Source organism: Myiozetetes cayanensis, unplaced genomic scaffold (genome assembly GCF_022539395.1).
Source record: "Myiozetetes cayanensis isolate MyiCay16 unplaced genomic scaffold, myiCay2020 scf4, whole genome shotgun sequence".
In the NCBI taxonomy this organism is placed as follows: Eukaryota; Metazoa; Chordata; class Aves; order Passeriformes; family Tyrannidae; genus Myiozetetes; species Myiozetetes cayanensis.
In genome coordinates, this window is record NW_026087631.1 from 27,855,184 (window position 1) to 27,871,343 (window position 16,160).

The 16,160-nt window shown below is 34.4% G+C and overlaps 1 protein-coding gene across 1 annotated transcript in view; it reads left to right on the forward strand.

Annotated features, from left to right (window-relative positions):
* FER (FER tyrosine kinase) overlaps positions 1-16,160 on the forward strand; it is a 128,507-nt gene that overhangs the window by 106,663 nt on the left and 5,684 nt on the right. Inside the window, exon 17 of the mRNA XM_050328385.1 lies at positions 13,816-13,970. Within this exon, the coding sequence (XP_050184342.1) occupies positions 13,816-13,970 (155 nt within the window). The remainder of the gene's footprint in view (positions 1-13,815; positions 13,971-16,160) is intronic.

Here is a 16,160-nt window from a genome sequence, read left to right on the forward strand (position 1 = left end):
AGGGGTAATCCAGTATGATCAGCCAAAGATAGTTCTTTATATTAATGTTTTGAAGTGGCTGTTAAAAAGCTTCAATAAGGTTGATACTATGGTAAACTTTCCCTAGTACTTCCTATTCAACATGCGTAAATATCATCTTTTATGTGTTCTTCATAAAATGGGGAAAGTATCCAATTATTTCACATCTCTGAGATTTCAGTATGCCAGTTTTCCTAGCATGGTGATTTAAAATGTCATGCAGAGTTAAGATAAAGATAATAATAGTTAAATTGTTTGTCATGCTGCTGCTGAAATATTTTGTAGACCTAGGCATTTTTTAAAAAATGTAATGTCAATATTATCAATAAACTATTTTAATAAAAATATATGTGGTAATAGAATTCACCAATAACTGCTAATACCAGGGAAGCTGAAAATCTGGGGTTTTTTTGACAATAGTTAGACATTTATAACCAGTTCCAGAAAATTTGTTCCTAAAAAATGAGTAAACTTTGCTAGGAATAAAACAAGTGGGACTGAAAGAACTGTATGCAAATTTTCATAGACTCCTCATTCTGTTTAACATACTGTAGCATTTTAAGTGTTAAGTTATTGTGTTACATTTGTTTGTATTTACTGCAATAAATTTACTGCTGATAAATATTAGTAATTTACAAGTCTTATTCAGTAAAATAATTTGAATAATATGTTTTTAGAATAATAAATCTATTCACTGCATGAGAGTGACAGGCTCTCTCTAATTAAGAAACAAAATAAGAGTACAGGATATTGAAACAAAGGTTAAAATAATGTGCTGTTAGTGTTTGTGAAAGCCATTGTGCTGGCCATAAAGTCATATAACTCTTCTAGAAGGTATAAATAATATTTTCTCTACTCTCATAGTCCTTTTGGAGTGGAGAATAGTGGGTGAAATGTAATTACTTTCTAAGAATGGTAGACTGCAGCATTTCGTTTTTGCAGCTGGTAATAGAGGTATTAGTGGTAGATGATGAACAATGAATTAGATGATAGGATAAGACAAAAGCAGGAGAAGAAGGACTGGGGAGAAGCATGAGAATGTCGTCAACTATACCAATTGCTTCAGAAGTGAGGTATGGGGTGGTTCTTTGGGCACAGATTGTTGACCAGAGGGGAAGCATCTGTGTCAGTGTTTGTTTAGTAAAGCTAAAATACTCTTTCATGTACACTGTTTTCTTTAGGTTGTAGAACTTTACCTGGTTTATTTCTTACAGCAGAAAATTCTAACCAGTATTCCTGAAAATATTGCACTAAGATATATGTTCAGTCAATATTTTATTGGCTTCCTTATACTAGTTCTTCATTCCAATGAGGAATGTACCACAATTATCTCAGACAGGAAACTACTTTCATTTTAATAAAAAAGTCTTAGGCTGTTTGTGGTAATGAATAATAAATTCCCCAGATTTCTTTCCTGAGGAAAATACACATATTTCCCTTTTTTAAGTTTTATACACACAAACAGACACACACATATTTATGCATGCTAGGTTACACCTGTTTTGTGGATTTGACAAAATGTTTATCATCTATTTTTTCAGATAGAACTAGTGATGATATACCTTACTCTAATGTAATTTTTACCAGTGCCTCAGGAGGTTTTTCAGAAGTGCCTCTGAGCTTTACATTAATTTTATCACTGACATATCATATTCACTATTGGTATGTGGCTGTGGGCATAGTGAAAAACAGATGAGAGAAGGTAACAGGTTTTCGTGTGCATTCATGAGATAAGTTAGTTTTAAAGTTTATGCAACTGAAAAGAGTATTTTACTTCTTTGTGATCATAGGTGGCATATATTTCTATGCTTCAAATAGTAAAGGAAAGGCTGTTTTCCAGCTCGTTGGTCTTTTTTGAAAATCAGGACATTTTTCTTACAGAGCTAAGGGAAACTTAGGAGAAGTTATGGATGTTCCACTCAGTTTGAAGGTAAATTCAGCTCCAGTAGGTACTGCTCACAAAAAATATTCTGATCAAATTTAATCCCTCCTAAAGGAATCACAGTTGAGTAAAATAAAACACACAAAAAGCTAAGTGCATGTTATGTTCTCTTTTGTCATTGCTCTGTTCTCAACCTCTTTCTACTTCGTTCAGCGGAACTGTAGTACATGGATATGCTTTTATGAAACATTTTTATATCACTGTGAGTACTGATTGAAATAAGGACTTTCTCTTTGTCAAATGCTGTTTCAAAATCTCTCATGCAAAGCAGCAAACAGCAAAGAGGGCTGTAGTGGCATGTTAACTGGTTTGCAAGACGGATGGAGATCATCAAGGTACATGGAGCTCTAAGAACTGTTGAATCAATGTTACAGTATTTTGCTGTTCACAGATTTAAGCTGAGTCATTCAAGCCTGACAGAAAAAGCTCTTAGCAGTGCTGGGTGTCGGATACTTGATCAAGTGTCATGGCTTCTTGGAAGTAAAAATAGATGAGTGAAATCAGGGCCAAGCTGCAATTTAAAAAAAAAAACCCTATATGTAGGAGTTAGGATAACAGAATAAGTAAAAATACTTGATATGAAAGGCTTCTGCTTTGGAAATAATTTGGATTTTGGAGACCAGTATGTATGATCAATAAGCTTACAAATACTTAAAAAGAAGGTTTTAAACTTTCCTGTTAGGAGTGTTGCTTCTTAGTTACTTACCTGGTTATCAAAATCTCCATTCCTACTCGCTAACAAATCAGTTGACTGTCCTTCCTGATTGGAATCATAGACCTTACTGACTTCTTACTCACTTTCAGAAAGCCACCCCTTCTTCCCTTTATTGCTTGTGCAGACCAACCTCTCTTGCACAAGATTGTCTGGACTAGTTTCTTATCCTCCTTGCAGGGTCATACATGGAATCATGAAGTCCCACTCCCTCCTCATTTTCTTATACTTAGACCACCCTTACCTCCCTTTCATATTTCAAATAGCCCTTATGGCAGCTACTGTAACTGCTTTGATTAAAAACTTGTCATAGATTTGTGTTCAATATTTCTCTAACTTTAAATGGCCAGGGATTGTCATGTTCCTGAATGAAAATTCTGAGTATGATAAACAGATAGCAAAATTGAGATGACAGAATATTTCATACTGCTGTTGTCTTTTTTTAGCAAAACTAAGGTGTAAAATAATATTGTTACAAATATATTTATCCTAGTTATTTATTAATGTATTTTAATTTTGAAGGAGTTTTTTAACTTATATATATATCAATAATCTTCTGTAACACAGCTCGACTTCAGTTGTAAATTGAAACTAGTTGTTGGTAAGTAAGTATCTCTCTAACCACAAGAGAGCATTATAGCCTACAGAGAGAGTGAGGCAGACAAAAGTCTTAGAAGACTGTAAAAGTAGTGGAAGACCTTTTCTATGTCAAATATAAAGACATATTTTTTCCTTAAGCATGCAGTGTTTGCTTCTTTAACTATCAAGGAGCTATATAAATTGAAGTGTTTCAATTCCCTTTTGAGGAGTATTTTATAGCAACTTGCACAGTGCTTGGTAATCTTTTAGACTTGACAGCAAGCCGGTTTTTCTCTCTGATGGTTTTAATATACTCTTTAAAACTGCACAGTTCACCTCTACTCATGTTCCAAGCCCCTTGCAGTAGACGTTGTGTAAACCTGGAGCTGGACTCTGATGTGCCACTGATGTCCTGCTGACATGAGCATGGGTAGGAACGAGGACAAAATGGTGCTCCCTAAGGAAGCCTGCAGCTGAGGAAGCCAAAATTTATATGATAGCTTTGCTGCAGACAGTGTGGGACCATGTTTGACATGTGAAACCAGCCTACCTCTAAGCACAAGTAAATCTCTGTAACTTGCATGTAATGGAAATCTGAGGAGACTCAGAACCAGTTGTTTCAGTCTAATGTTGTGGAAACCAACCTGTACCCAGCTGGCAACATCTGCAGCACTTTTCTGTGCAGAAATGAGCAGTTCTTGTCATGAATTGCATTTGAAATTCTGTTATTTCCCCAATTACTAAATTTTTTTAATTTAAATCTTTTAAAAGTATTGTTTCCGTGATGCTCTTCAGTTATCAATTAATTTGCAGCTAGGAAGCACTTACCTGATTTATTTTATTGCATGAAATAAAAATGTCATCCTTAATTTGCCTATACCTAATTCTGTGCATTCTACTTGAAACTGAAATACATGTACAGCAAAAACAAATCTCTAAGGCTCTTTAAGCTACTTGGAATTCATGTTATAAGTGGAAAGAAAAGTACATATTGCAAACCTTTTTTAAGAGATAGAGTTTGCATGTATATGACTGGTTGAAAAAGTCATCTTTTCGTATATGATAAAATGAACAAATGCACTAATTCAGAAAATGAATGAATACGTCTTGGGGTCTTTCCTACTTTGACCACTACCTTTTTGTTCTTGTACTATATGCCTGATAGTATCCAAGGCATCTGACAATTCTAAAGTTTATTTTAAGTCAATAAAAAATTGCATTAGCTAACTTTATCCGTCTCTTTGAAGCAGACATTGGTCTGTACACCTCTTGAACTGGTTTTGGTTTATTAAGTAACTTCATTAATAAAATATAATTTCTTATTTTTCCTAGACAGCTTTCTTACAGTCTCTAGTAGATAATTAGCTTTTAATTTGCTATGCTCGATTTAATTCCATTACTTGTATTTAATCAGAGTTCATATGTGCTTTGGTTCTCTTTTCTTTCTACATGATTGCCTAGCAGTATTTGTATTTTACTGAATGTCTGTATGTAGGCTTAATTTTTCAAAATATAATAATTCCTGTTTTACAGGTAAAGTCTAACCTTGTGTTTTCTAACAGATATTTCTCCTCCCTCCCTCAAACATTCTCCTTCTCTTTACTCCTCTTTTGCTCCCTTCTTCTCCTTCCTTCTCTTTTCCTCTCTTTCTCCTTCTCTCCTTTTCTTCTCTCCTCTCCTTCTTTCTTTTTATTTATTTGCCCTTGCAGCTTCTCCTAATTTGATATGATCTGAAAATCTAATTAAATTTCTGTTTGACTTTTCCTTCAGATCATTAACAAAGCTGCTAAATGAAAACAGGAAACTTCAGTTTGTTGCCATGTATTACAGCACCTTCTCTTTTAAGAAATTGCTTATCTATAATCTCTTTAAACAGGAAGATTTAAAAGTTTAGCAGATTACTAGCTGAACTTTGGTTATTCTATGTATGACCTTTCCCACAGCAAATGCTGAAATGAATGTAACATGTTAAAAGGCGAAGAGACCCCTGTGTACCCACAGTGTAATGGCAGAATGGTTTCGTGTGTGAAAATATTTCAGAATAATAACCAGGTAGTAAGTCCATGGCTTTGCAATAGTTTTCTAGTAGTTCATTCTATTCCTGTCTTTTGATAAGGCACAGTAAAGTGTTTACTGCATCTCCAACAAACTTTGAATCCCTGTAGAAATGGAGCTTTCTAGATCCATAGGCAGTCAACACTGTATATGAGTGAATATGATTCAGCAGGGACAGAGTGGCTACTGCTAAATATGGAAGTCTGGATTTTTCAGGGGAAGGACATTCATGTAATAGATGACTTCATGAGATGGCATGAAGTTTTAGTAGAAGAAAAAGGATAGAGTTCAGTAGGTACTGAATTCTGAGCCCCTGGACTTATTAATATCTATTCCTTGACTCATCCCAGCTATGAAATCTTACCATGATAAATGTGCACATACATGTGAGTTCATCCAGTTTCCGGAAGCTATGGCAGTCCTGTCTCATCTCCTGCTATCAATGTGAGACATAATCGTGATCCTTAATCAGCACACTGTCAGCTTTTGTTTCTTCCACATTTCCTACTTCGGGTACTCACTAAAATTCCATCAAAATTCCATCACTTTCTTCTTTCTCTTGTGATGAAAAAAATACCGCGTTTTTTCTTCCACATTTATCTTGTATTTTTGGGTAGGAAATGCACTGTGGATTTTAAGTAATAGCAACAAAAAGCAGGACAGTGGTTCAGTTTATTTCCTACCTTGTTAATTTACAGAATATTGATGTAATTTTATTCCTTTCAGTTTCTATATATAATTCTCTACAATATCTTAACCACATGAAATTTCTTACATGTTTTTGTAATTTAACTGCAAATCTTACACAGCTGTGTAGGAAAATTAGTAAATTATTACTCAACTTCATTTTCATCCATCTGTGTGTTAGATTATTTTATGACACAAAACTGACTATTTTTAAAATACTAAAATATCTTAACATGCTATTAAGCATTTGTTGGTAATCTTTGATTACAAGTAGAAAAGATATTGTAAGGTACAAATTACATTTTTTTCTCTGATTAGAAAATTATACATTAATTAAGTATTACTGTAGATCTTTGTCAATGGTGTCCATTGCTAAGAATGCTTAGCTGGCATATGCTACCTAAGCTATCTGTTTAAATTTTTTTCCTCTCTAAGTAAAAAACATCCTAGTGGAACAATTGCTTTAAATTGTGGTTGATTGATCTCTCTTCAGTATTGCTTTCCATACGACTGTCTCTTAAAACATCAAGAGGTTTATTTTTTTTTCATATTGTAGCCCCAAATTTTATGACTGCAACATACAATACCCTTTTGACTAGCACTACTTGGTTCTGCTGCTTTTCTGCTCTGTTTTTTCCTTTTAAGTTGTAATCAGACCTAATTTATTTGGTTTCTTTCTTATTCCTTGTGTATTATTTTCATAAATATGTAGTCTCTTGTACCTTAATTATGCTGGATGTCTCATTTCTTTGTGACCTGATTATTTGCTTTACATATTTTACCTTCATTAATAAAGTGTCTTGGGATCTAGTCTCTATAAAATACTTTTATCTACTAAAAAATCACAAACTTTAGTCAATGCCTATCTGTTACTTTTGAAATCTTAATCCATGCCTATGCTGGTAGGAGAAGAAGTAAATTTAAGTGATTGAAATGTGTGTAGAGATAAAAAAAAACCTATTCCGGAATAAAATATTATTGGTCCTAGCTCTTGAAACAGCAGCAGTGGGTAAAGTTGCTGCCTGCCTCAGATGAACTTTGATATACACCAGTGGTGTAAATCCAACCTGAGAAGACAGAAAGACTTTAAACTACTTCCTTTTTCACTAGGACCTGCAAACCCCTGCAAATACCATATTATTATGCCATCTTATTTTATTCTAGTGAAAAAGGTGGTGAAAAAGCAACCCATTTTCTAATTATGCTTTTGAATTTCTTGGTTGCTTGGACATTTGCACAGTTTTTCAATTCTTCATACTCAGCTTTTCATTATTAGTCTTCAAATGTTTTTTAAACTTACTATATTATAATATTAACACTAGAAAATGGCTTTGTTTAATAGAATGACAAATTTATTTTCTAAAAAACATAATCATCAGAAAGACAGCAATAGAAGCTACTGTGCTTTAGACATTTTCTTTAAATCCAGCGTGCAAGCTTTTCTATCACTGATGTATAATGGACAAGTGAATATGATCTCTGACCTTATCTGGTCAGATTTCCAGAAGGCAGTTTTCATTTTCCAGTGTCCCTAATACAACAGCACTTCCATAAAATTACCAATATTCCAGTCTGGTGACTATCCAGTCCATTAGTTTTCATTAAGACAATCACTGGGATTGCTTTTTGTAAATTTTTTTTTGCTAGAGTTCACTCTTGTGGTGTAAACCTTTACTTTATGAGAACTGAGGAGGTGGGATAGGTTACTGAGCAGTTGTACAAACTTCACTCGTAAAGGGCTTTCTCATGACTATATTATGTATATATGTAAGTCTTTGATTCCTATAACTTTAGAAAGGAAGTAGACACCTACATACAGAATGTTGAATAATACTATAAAATCACAGGGAGTAATAGTGTCTTCTGTTAAGTTACTCACATTGGACAAATATAAGGTAAGCTTTCCTGCCAAACAAAATAAATAAATAACCACACAAAAGAAATTTAATTGCAAACCTTTATTTCAAGATATAACACAGATATAGCACAAGGGGGGGAAAAATAGCCCTTTTGTTCAGTACATTACATGTAATCAGCAGTGCATAGGAAAAATTGGTTATAAAAATCTACAGGGATATCAATGCAAAGAAGACTATTATAAGCTAAAATGACTATGATGCTGTTTTCATCAAAATAATTGTTCTGAAGAATACAGGCAATAACTATTTAGTTCTGAAACAGTTGAGAAACAATGCAGATAAAAAACATTTAGATGCTGCTGATAGGAATGTTTCTGTTCCAGGAAGACAACCTCAGAAATAGGAAAAAGAGGGGAGGAATAGATGATGTAGCAATTTATTGCTTCATTTCTATCTTCACAGTCTACTGCTTTGATTCTCCTCAGAAACTGCTCATTGTGTGCTATGCCCATCTTTATCACTTTTAAAATAGCGGATACAGAAACCTTGCCCTACTAGGAAAATGGAGGACGGAGAGTAGCTTACCAGAATAAAACTTAAAAGTTTTCTAATGAACCAGTAGATTTGCATAGTCCCTTGAGCCATATGTGGGTGTCAGACAATAAGTTCACAAGTGAGTTCAGCTACTGAATACAGTTTTGAGAAGGTTGCTTTGTTACTTTTTTCGAGTTCTTTTTGCAAGAAGTCCTTCATCTGAAAACTGCAAAGTGCTTTAGAAGTAGCATGTCACTGATGCTGTGAGGTGGGAAAAGTTACTCATTTTACGGTGAGCAATATCCAAAACTCTGGATAGCAAGCAGAGCACCTGACATTATAGAGAAATCACTATTGCATCTAACTGGGACTTTCTCTGTTTTCCTAGCACTGTTCATCTATGATGATAAAAATGGACTTGAATTATATGAGAAACTGAGAGAAATTTTTAGGATTGTAGTTAGTATTGCTCCATTGGTATTCATAATGTGATAGCTAAAATAACATGAAGAAATAATTAAAACAGAGTATAAAGGGGAAAGACAACATAGGATGCTTTGAAAGATGTGCTTCCGACTCTAATATTTTCCCAGCCTGTAATTGGGCACATACAATTTGTTATGCTCTCCACATGTAGCAAAAGTAGCAGCATATGCATATTAAGGAAGTTCTGAAATAGGTGTGTTTTGACTTAGACACCAGTGAAAATTACCTCAGGTGTTTGAAGGTGAGGTGGTGTCTTACAGTCCAGAAAAAACCCAGTGAGTTCACATCTAGTTTCACTTTCTGCCCTTTTTTTTTGTTTAGGTAATAGACTATTTTCATTGAATTTAATGTGCAGAGGAGATAAACTCATCCTGTTTACTAATTAATTACTTGCCTTTATCACCTAAGAGTATTTTAGCTGCATGATCCACGAACAGGATATAAAATGGCTAATTAATTCAGTGAGGCAGTGCATGCTGCTGGTTTAGTAATGAGGAGTTTACTCTCGTTTTGATTTTCTTTGACTGATAGAATTCCATTGAAATACTGTGTACTACTTGCTTTGTAGTTCTTTTGGGGTGGTGGAAGGAGAGTGAGGAGAGGGTATAAGTGTGTTCCTAAAGTTTAGTAGGTTTACATCTTTACTGACAGACATAAATCCAGGTGGTAACAACTCCCAGCATAGAGAAATTGCCTCTTAATTCCTCTTTAACTGGCTATTGAATTTTTGCTAAAAATTCAATAGCAAATAGCAGAGTTCTGTGAGCTACGTCTTGCAGTTTGAGCATATTCAACCCATATTAATGATTCTAGTAGATGTTCTGTTTGTGTTTATAGGGAATGCACTGCAGTGCTTAACAAGAGAATTTCCAAATTACACACTAATTTTTATTTGTTAGTATTTGAGAGGAAGGCACTTTTTTTCTAATAGCACTAGGAACTTAGATAAGCTTGGTATTAAATAGTGAAAGTCAGCTTTTCTTTTGCTAAGGAGCTTACTCTGCAGAACCTCAGTGTAATTTGTGTCCAATCTGTAGAGCTTTCACAATGTAAACAGAGAATATTTTCCTGCTTTCTGTGTTAAAGATAAATAGTGATGATGTGGAATTACTGCAGTAAGTATCAAATGCTGTATGAGAAGAAAAATGCTCCAAAAGAGACACCTAATTTCATGTAATTATATCTGTACTTCTTCAGGAAGTTGACCTTAGGCAACATTAGGGAGAAGGAAGAGAAAACAAATCGATTACACTTGTCTTTCAGGGGAAAGAATACAAATAGAACATAGTTGATTTTGGTGGGGGGTTTCGTTGTTTTGGTTTGGTTTTTAATGTCCGCATAAAAAGAGTCATGATTTACTATTAAGTATTTAACATTGATCTTATCTTTAATATTTAATATAGTTGGTTTTGGTCATCAGCCCTATTATGTACATTTTTTTGTTTTCCCTCATTCCTGTTGCTTATCATACATACAGAATGAATCTCTTGTTATGTGTATTTCATAGGAAAGGTTAAGAAGTAAAGGGTTTTTTATAAGCCACTTAACAATATTATACTAGAACTACTTCCTTTTATTCGTAGCCAATAGAAATTAATTAGAATCATGGAAACTGGAAGAAAATTAAAGCTGTAATTTATTATTTTAAATCTACAGATGTAATAATTGCTAATGCTTTTTTTTTTTTTTTTTAATATTCTGGCTACAAATTCTGTAATAGTGACCAGAAGCATCTTCTGTATTTTTCTCCTGTTTCTAGACTGAAAAATATGAACATCCGTTTAAAGGCAGCTATCAAACATGATGAGAAACAGTCAAGAATTTAATTGAAAAATGCAGCACAATCTTAGTCAAACCCTCAGAATAATACTAAAAAAAAAAAACCCAAAACTTGATGTAGCTGTAGTTCTCAGTGTAATAATGTTTTAAAAAATGCTTTTAAGCATGCAAATAGATATATATCTGTAAAATTCAGCAACAAATCACTGAGGATGTGAAACAGATGTAAAATGACAGCAGAAATGCTAACAAGACACTCTTTCAGGACATTTGCCCAAGGAATGAAAGGATCACATCTGAAGTATTTTCTAAATAAGTGAGAGAAAGAGCCTACTGTACTCAAGATGATGGGAAAAAGACCAATTTGCTTATGTCAGAAGTGAACATATTAAGGGCTCAAAAGACTTTATTAACACAAATGACGTATTAAAAGTAATACATAGTAGCTTCAAAAATGTAACAGTTTTAGCTAAAAGCAGAAAAAGGTATTAATACTGGGAGGCTCATAATGAGCACTACTACATTTCATTTGCTATTTGTAGCTTTATTACTAAGTTAGGTTTCATAATGTATCCTTTTCTATCTTATTTTTAATAGCTTGGAACTCACTGTTTCATAAAATTTTGCTTATATTCAGCAGAAGGCGGCAATGAGAATGCTTCTCTATCCAATACAATTGATGGTGGAGTTCATAGTTATGTCCATCAGCACAAGTTGTGGACCATTAGCTGACCACGGGCTCATGATTCCTCCCTTGGCACTTGTATGAAGCGTGGCAGCTTGAATAGTTTAATCGTGCAACCCACTGTCAGCTGATAGACAGCTTGAAAACCACTGTTTTGTGGAGCAAAGACTTAATGTGTCCGTGGTCTTTCAAAAGACCTATTGTTAATTAAGTACATCTTGATTTTCATGCAAGTGTTTTCGTAAAGTTTCAGTAATGATGAAAAACGTTTTCTCTAGATGATTTTGAATATAAAAGAAAATTCACATACAAAACAGACGGAAATTATGCAAACTGAGCATAATCTTTGTTTACAAGCATCATACTGTGCAATATTTATGATACATTTTCCCTAATAATCAGACTTATGCATGAGGCATAAACCTAAGGCAGCTCTTTATATAGATTTTCCTTAATCTGACTCAGAACATGTTTAAATTCTAGGTCAGACTTCAGGTAGGAAGATGTAGTAGTGGTTTCAATTAACTGTAAATTTTCTCTGAGATACGACCTCATTACTTTTTCCACTACTTATGTGCATCAGTTGCAAAATCTAGACTATATTGAGTAAAACTATAAAAAAACTAATTACTGAACTATGATTGGAACCTAAACCATAAATTCTTTAAGTTTCATGGTGATACTTTTTACACACTTGAGTATAAGCAATAACAATTTGATTTTGTTTTGCAGCTCTCTTACTTTAATCAATATAACTATATATAACAATACCACATGCTAACTCTGTAGCATACCATATATCAAACTATGTAACATAGTCCATATTTATGCACTATGTTAAGCTATTTTATGCATTTGTGCACATCTTCAGCTGGAGCCTATGAGTTTAGACTTGGTTTTGAGTGGTCCATCTTCTCAAACTGCAAGAATAACTTCGTTTATATCACTGTAGCATCAAGCTCAAGTGTCATAAACGTCCTTAGTGGCAGAAAAGCTGTGTGAGTCAAATATGTTAAAATTCTTAAGTTATAGTATTTAGGCTCATGCACAGGCTCTGTCTTCAGATCAAATAATGTAGTCCAGTATCAATATGGATGAGCTGATCAAAGGAATTGTACGAGCTTTAGCACCCTTATATATGGCTCAAGGCTTTTACTTTAGACTAAAGATAGTTCAGTCCTTTGTCATTAATGTCCCCACAATGGATAGTGTTTGAAGCTGTCTGTCATTGGTTTAGACCTTTCCTTCTACATTAGCTATAGAAGCAAATTTTGTACACATCATGGCCAGAATTCTAAGTTAGTTTCTTCCAAGAACAATCTAGTTCGTATGCACCAAAGTCATTCTTCAAAAACCAAGGGATGTGCATTAACTGCTTAGGGGATTCACTTCAAAACTCTGCTACAGCTCCAGTCCAAAACATTAAACTTAATGTAGTTTTTCTGGAATATTCACTTAAGACAAGCCATTTGTGACCATATTAGCTATTTAAGCTAAAAGCAAACAGAGTAAATTTAGTTTTAAAATATTTTGCATTTAGTATGTTTATAATGCATGTAGAAAAGCCACAGTAGGTCTTTTCCTGTGCTGAGTAGCTTTTTATTTTTGATGGAAACTCTAAGGCTAAGGTAAGATGGGCAGAGAGAAGATGGAGCCATTTCCCTGTTTTCTCACTGTCTTCCGTAAGTATTGGAACACATTTAAGGATGCTTTTTCAACTCTTGTTTCATTTTGCATAAGATCTGATTTGTTAATCTGTGGGTTTATATCTGTGACCACAGAGGGTAGCTATGGTGAGCTGACTTTGACTGGCTGCCAGACACACATCCAGCTGTTTTCTTACTCCCCCTCCTCAACAGGACAGTGGAGCAAACAAGACAAAAAAGCTGTAGGTCAAGATAAAGACAGAGAAATCACCTACTAATTACCATCACAGCAAAACAGATTGAACTTGGGTAACATAAATTTAATATATTACAAATTGTGATAGAGTTGGATGGTGAGAAATAAAGACAAAAACTGAAATACCTTTTGCCCCCCGCTCCTCCGCTCTTCTGAGGCACTTCTTCATTCTGGAATCCTCCACCTCCTCCCCTCAGGGGTAGATGGGGAGTGGAGATTATGATCAGTCCATAAGTGCACTTCTATCCTTCTCTTTCCCCCTCACACTCTTCTGCTGCTCCATTCTGGGTCCTCCCTGTTGACTGCAGAGGAGTCTCTGCTGAGGCACCAGGAGTGTCTGCAGCATCTCCCGCCCCCACTTCTTCAGTGACTGTGGTGTTCACAGGATTATTTCTTACTCTTTTCCCTCTCCATCACTCGTGTTTTCCACTGCTGCTGTGAAGTGTTTTTTTACCCCATTGTAAAAAGTTGTCAGAGAAGTGCCACCATCCTGGCTGAGGGGCTCAGCCATTTTAAATTGCTTCAAGTACTTTCAAACATGTAAAAATGTGAGTGTTTATTTCTTTTTCTAACTCAGAGACCTGGCTGCAAGGAACTGCTTGGTAGGTGAAAGCAACATCTTGAAAATAAGCGATTTTGGAATGTCCCGGCAGGAGGATGATGGCGTGTACTCATCATCAGGCCTAAAGCAGATTCCTATCAAGTGGACTGCTCCAGAAGCTCTGAACTATGGTAAGGACATAACTTGTATCTTCTTGCAAAAAAAAAAATAAAATCTAAGGTAGAGTAAGGAGCACCAGGACCACACCATGGGCAATATTTTGAGTACATATGTATATATTCCTAGTCCCTAGTTCAAAATTAATGATGTTTAAAATAATTTTAGTTTTTCAGTCTTATTTATGTAAGAAACACTGGTTTGCCTTCAAGAAAAATGAGGCTGTAACATCAGAATTGCTGTTATGCAGCAATAGCATAGTGCTGTGTTTATGTTGCTGACTCATTCTATAGACAGACTCATCAGCCATCTAAATCATGATCGTTAGGAAAACCAATGGCAAGTTCTGCATATTTATTGCAGTGAGTGTTCTAGCACCTCACTGAAAATGGTAGAAAGTGTTAATGTATTAAAACACTGTTAGATAATTCATTGCATTGGTGAGAAGTACAGTCACTAATTTATATATTTTTTTTAACTGCATCTTTTCTTTACCTGCATTTTTGTATATTTCTGAGCTGTTATCTTGGTGTAAAAGTTATTTCTTACTGAGTGAAGTGTCCATACTTTTAGCTTATTTGAATTTAGCATTTAGCTTATGTGAATCTAGAAGAATAAGTTCTTCTAGATAAAGTGGGCTGTGAAGAAGCAACACATTAAAATAAATGATGACATGTTTTGAATGTACTTCTCTCAACCAATTCTTTAGTTGAGTACTTAGAAAAAAATATTTTTAAATTCTTTATTTGAAGTGTCTGTAAATGTTTCTGCCAGCTCTTAAAGCCCTTTTTCAGAAATCATGCATTGGAAATAATAAGTTTTTGAATTGTGATTTATAGCAAAATGCTTCCTCTATTAACACTTTTGCAGGAGTTAATGACATAACACAATAAAGCAGATCATCCCTTTGAAAGGCTAATAATAAATTTAGTTACAGTATAATAATAAACTTATTTACAGTAATTGATCCTATATTACTAATTACTCTCAGAGGTCTCAGTGTTGCTAACATTCACTGGTGAAACACTTTTTTTTTGGGGTGTTTGATCGACTATGAAAGGTGTTTTGAATTTTTATTTTTGTTGTTTCAGAAATGCATACAGTGTATTCCATATATTATGGAAAGCTATCCTTCATACTTATTTCATGTTTCCTAAAAGACATACATATTCAAGCAGCTATAAGTCATTTTCCGTAGTGTTTGGAAAACAAGCTCTCTCTGAAACATCTGTTAATGTGTTCAGGAGTGTAATATTCAACTTTCAAAATGTCATAAAAGGCTTCTGGGAAAGATGCGAATAAAACTAATTGAATTGCGTTTTATTGTCTTCCAACCTAATAATATGGTCATAAGGATTGCATTGATTTGTGTAGGTAAGACTGAAGGTATTTAAGGTATCAGAATAGAAATGAATGTGCAGTATTTCAAAACTAGGTGGCATCCACTGGACATGTCTGTCCTTAATGTCAGGATTTAAGGGTTGGAAGAAAATAGGAAAAGGGCCATTTAACCATTACATGAATGCTAAAGTGCTCAAGAAACTGCAAACAAGTTTGGGTGCTATTTTTTTTGGCACTAAAGCAGTCATTAAAAGGTTTTAAATTAAGAAAAAACACAAGTTGTGGAGTCTAGAAACCAGATTAGGGCAAATGGAGTGATTAGGGCAGGGCATTGTGTCAAATGTCATAAGCAAAGGTCCGATGCTGTTGGAGTTTTTGAGAGATGGAACCTTTGGTTTAGTGGGTTCTGGTCGTGCCTATTCATTCCATACCATTATTTTTGCTTGGAGCTGTATAATTTCCATTACTTGCAGCTACTGCTTGTGATGTTAATATTAATGTGTGGAGGGTTGAGTGGGTTTTTTTCCTGAACAGACCTTTTTTTTTTTTTTTTTTTTTTCTCCCAGATAATGTAATAGTGGAAAATATAATTAACTGTGCAGAACTTGCACTTTCTTTAAAAAAACACCCTAATCACCTATCTTGTATCTGCTGAATGCTGTCAGTGAAAATTGTTAGATTACTGACTGTCAAAGTGTGGGGAGTTGATACATAGACAAGAAAACTAATCTTATTACAAAGAGCATAATGAATGTCTGTAATTGCCATCTATTAGGCACACAAGCCAACGTGGCACAGCTGGAAGTGATATTTAGTCTTAATAGTAAACTGAATTTTCTGACGTCAGAACAGTTGTCATTAAC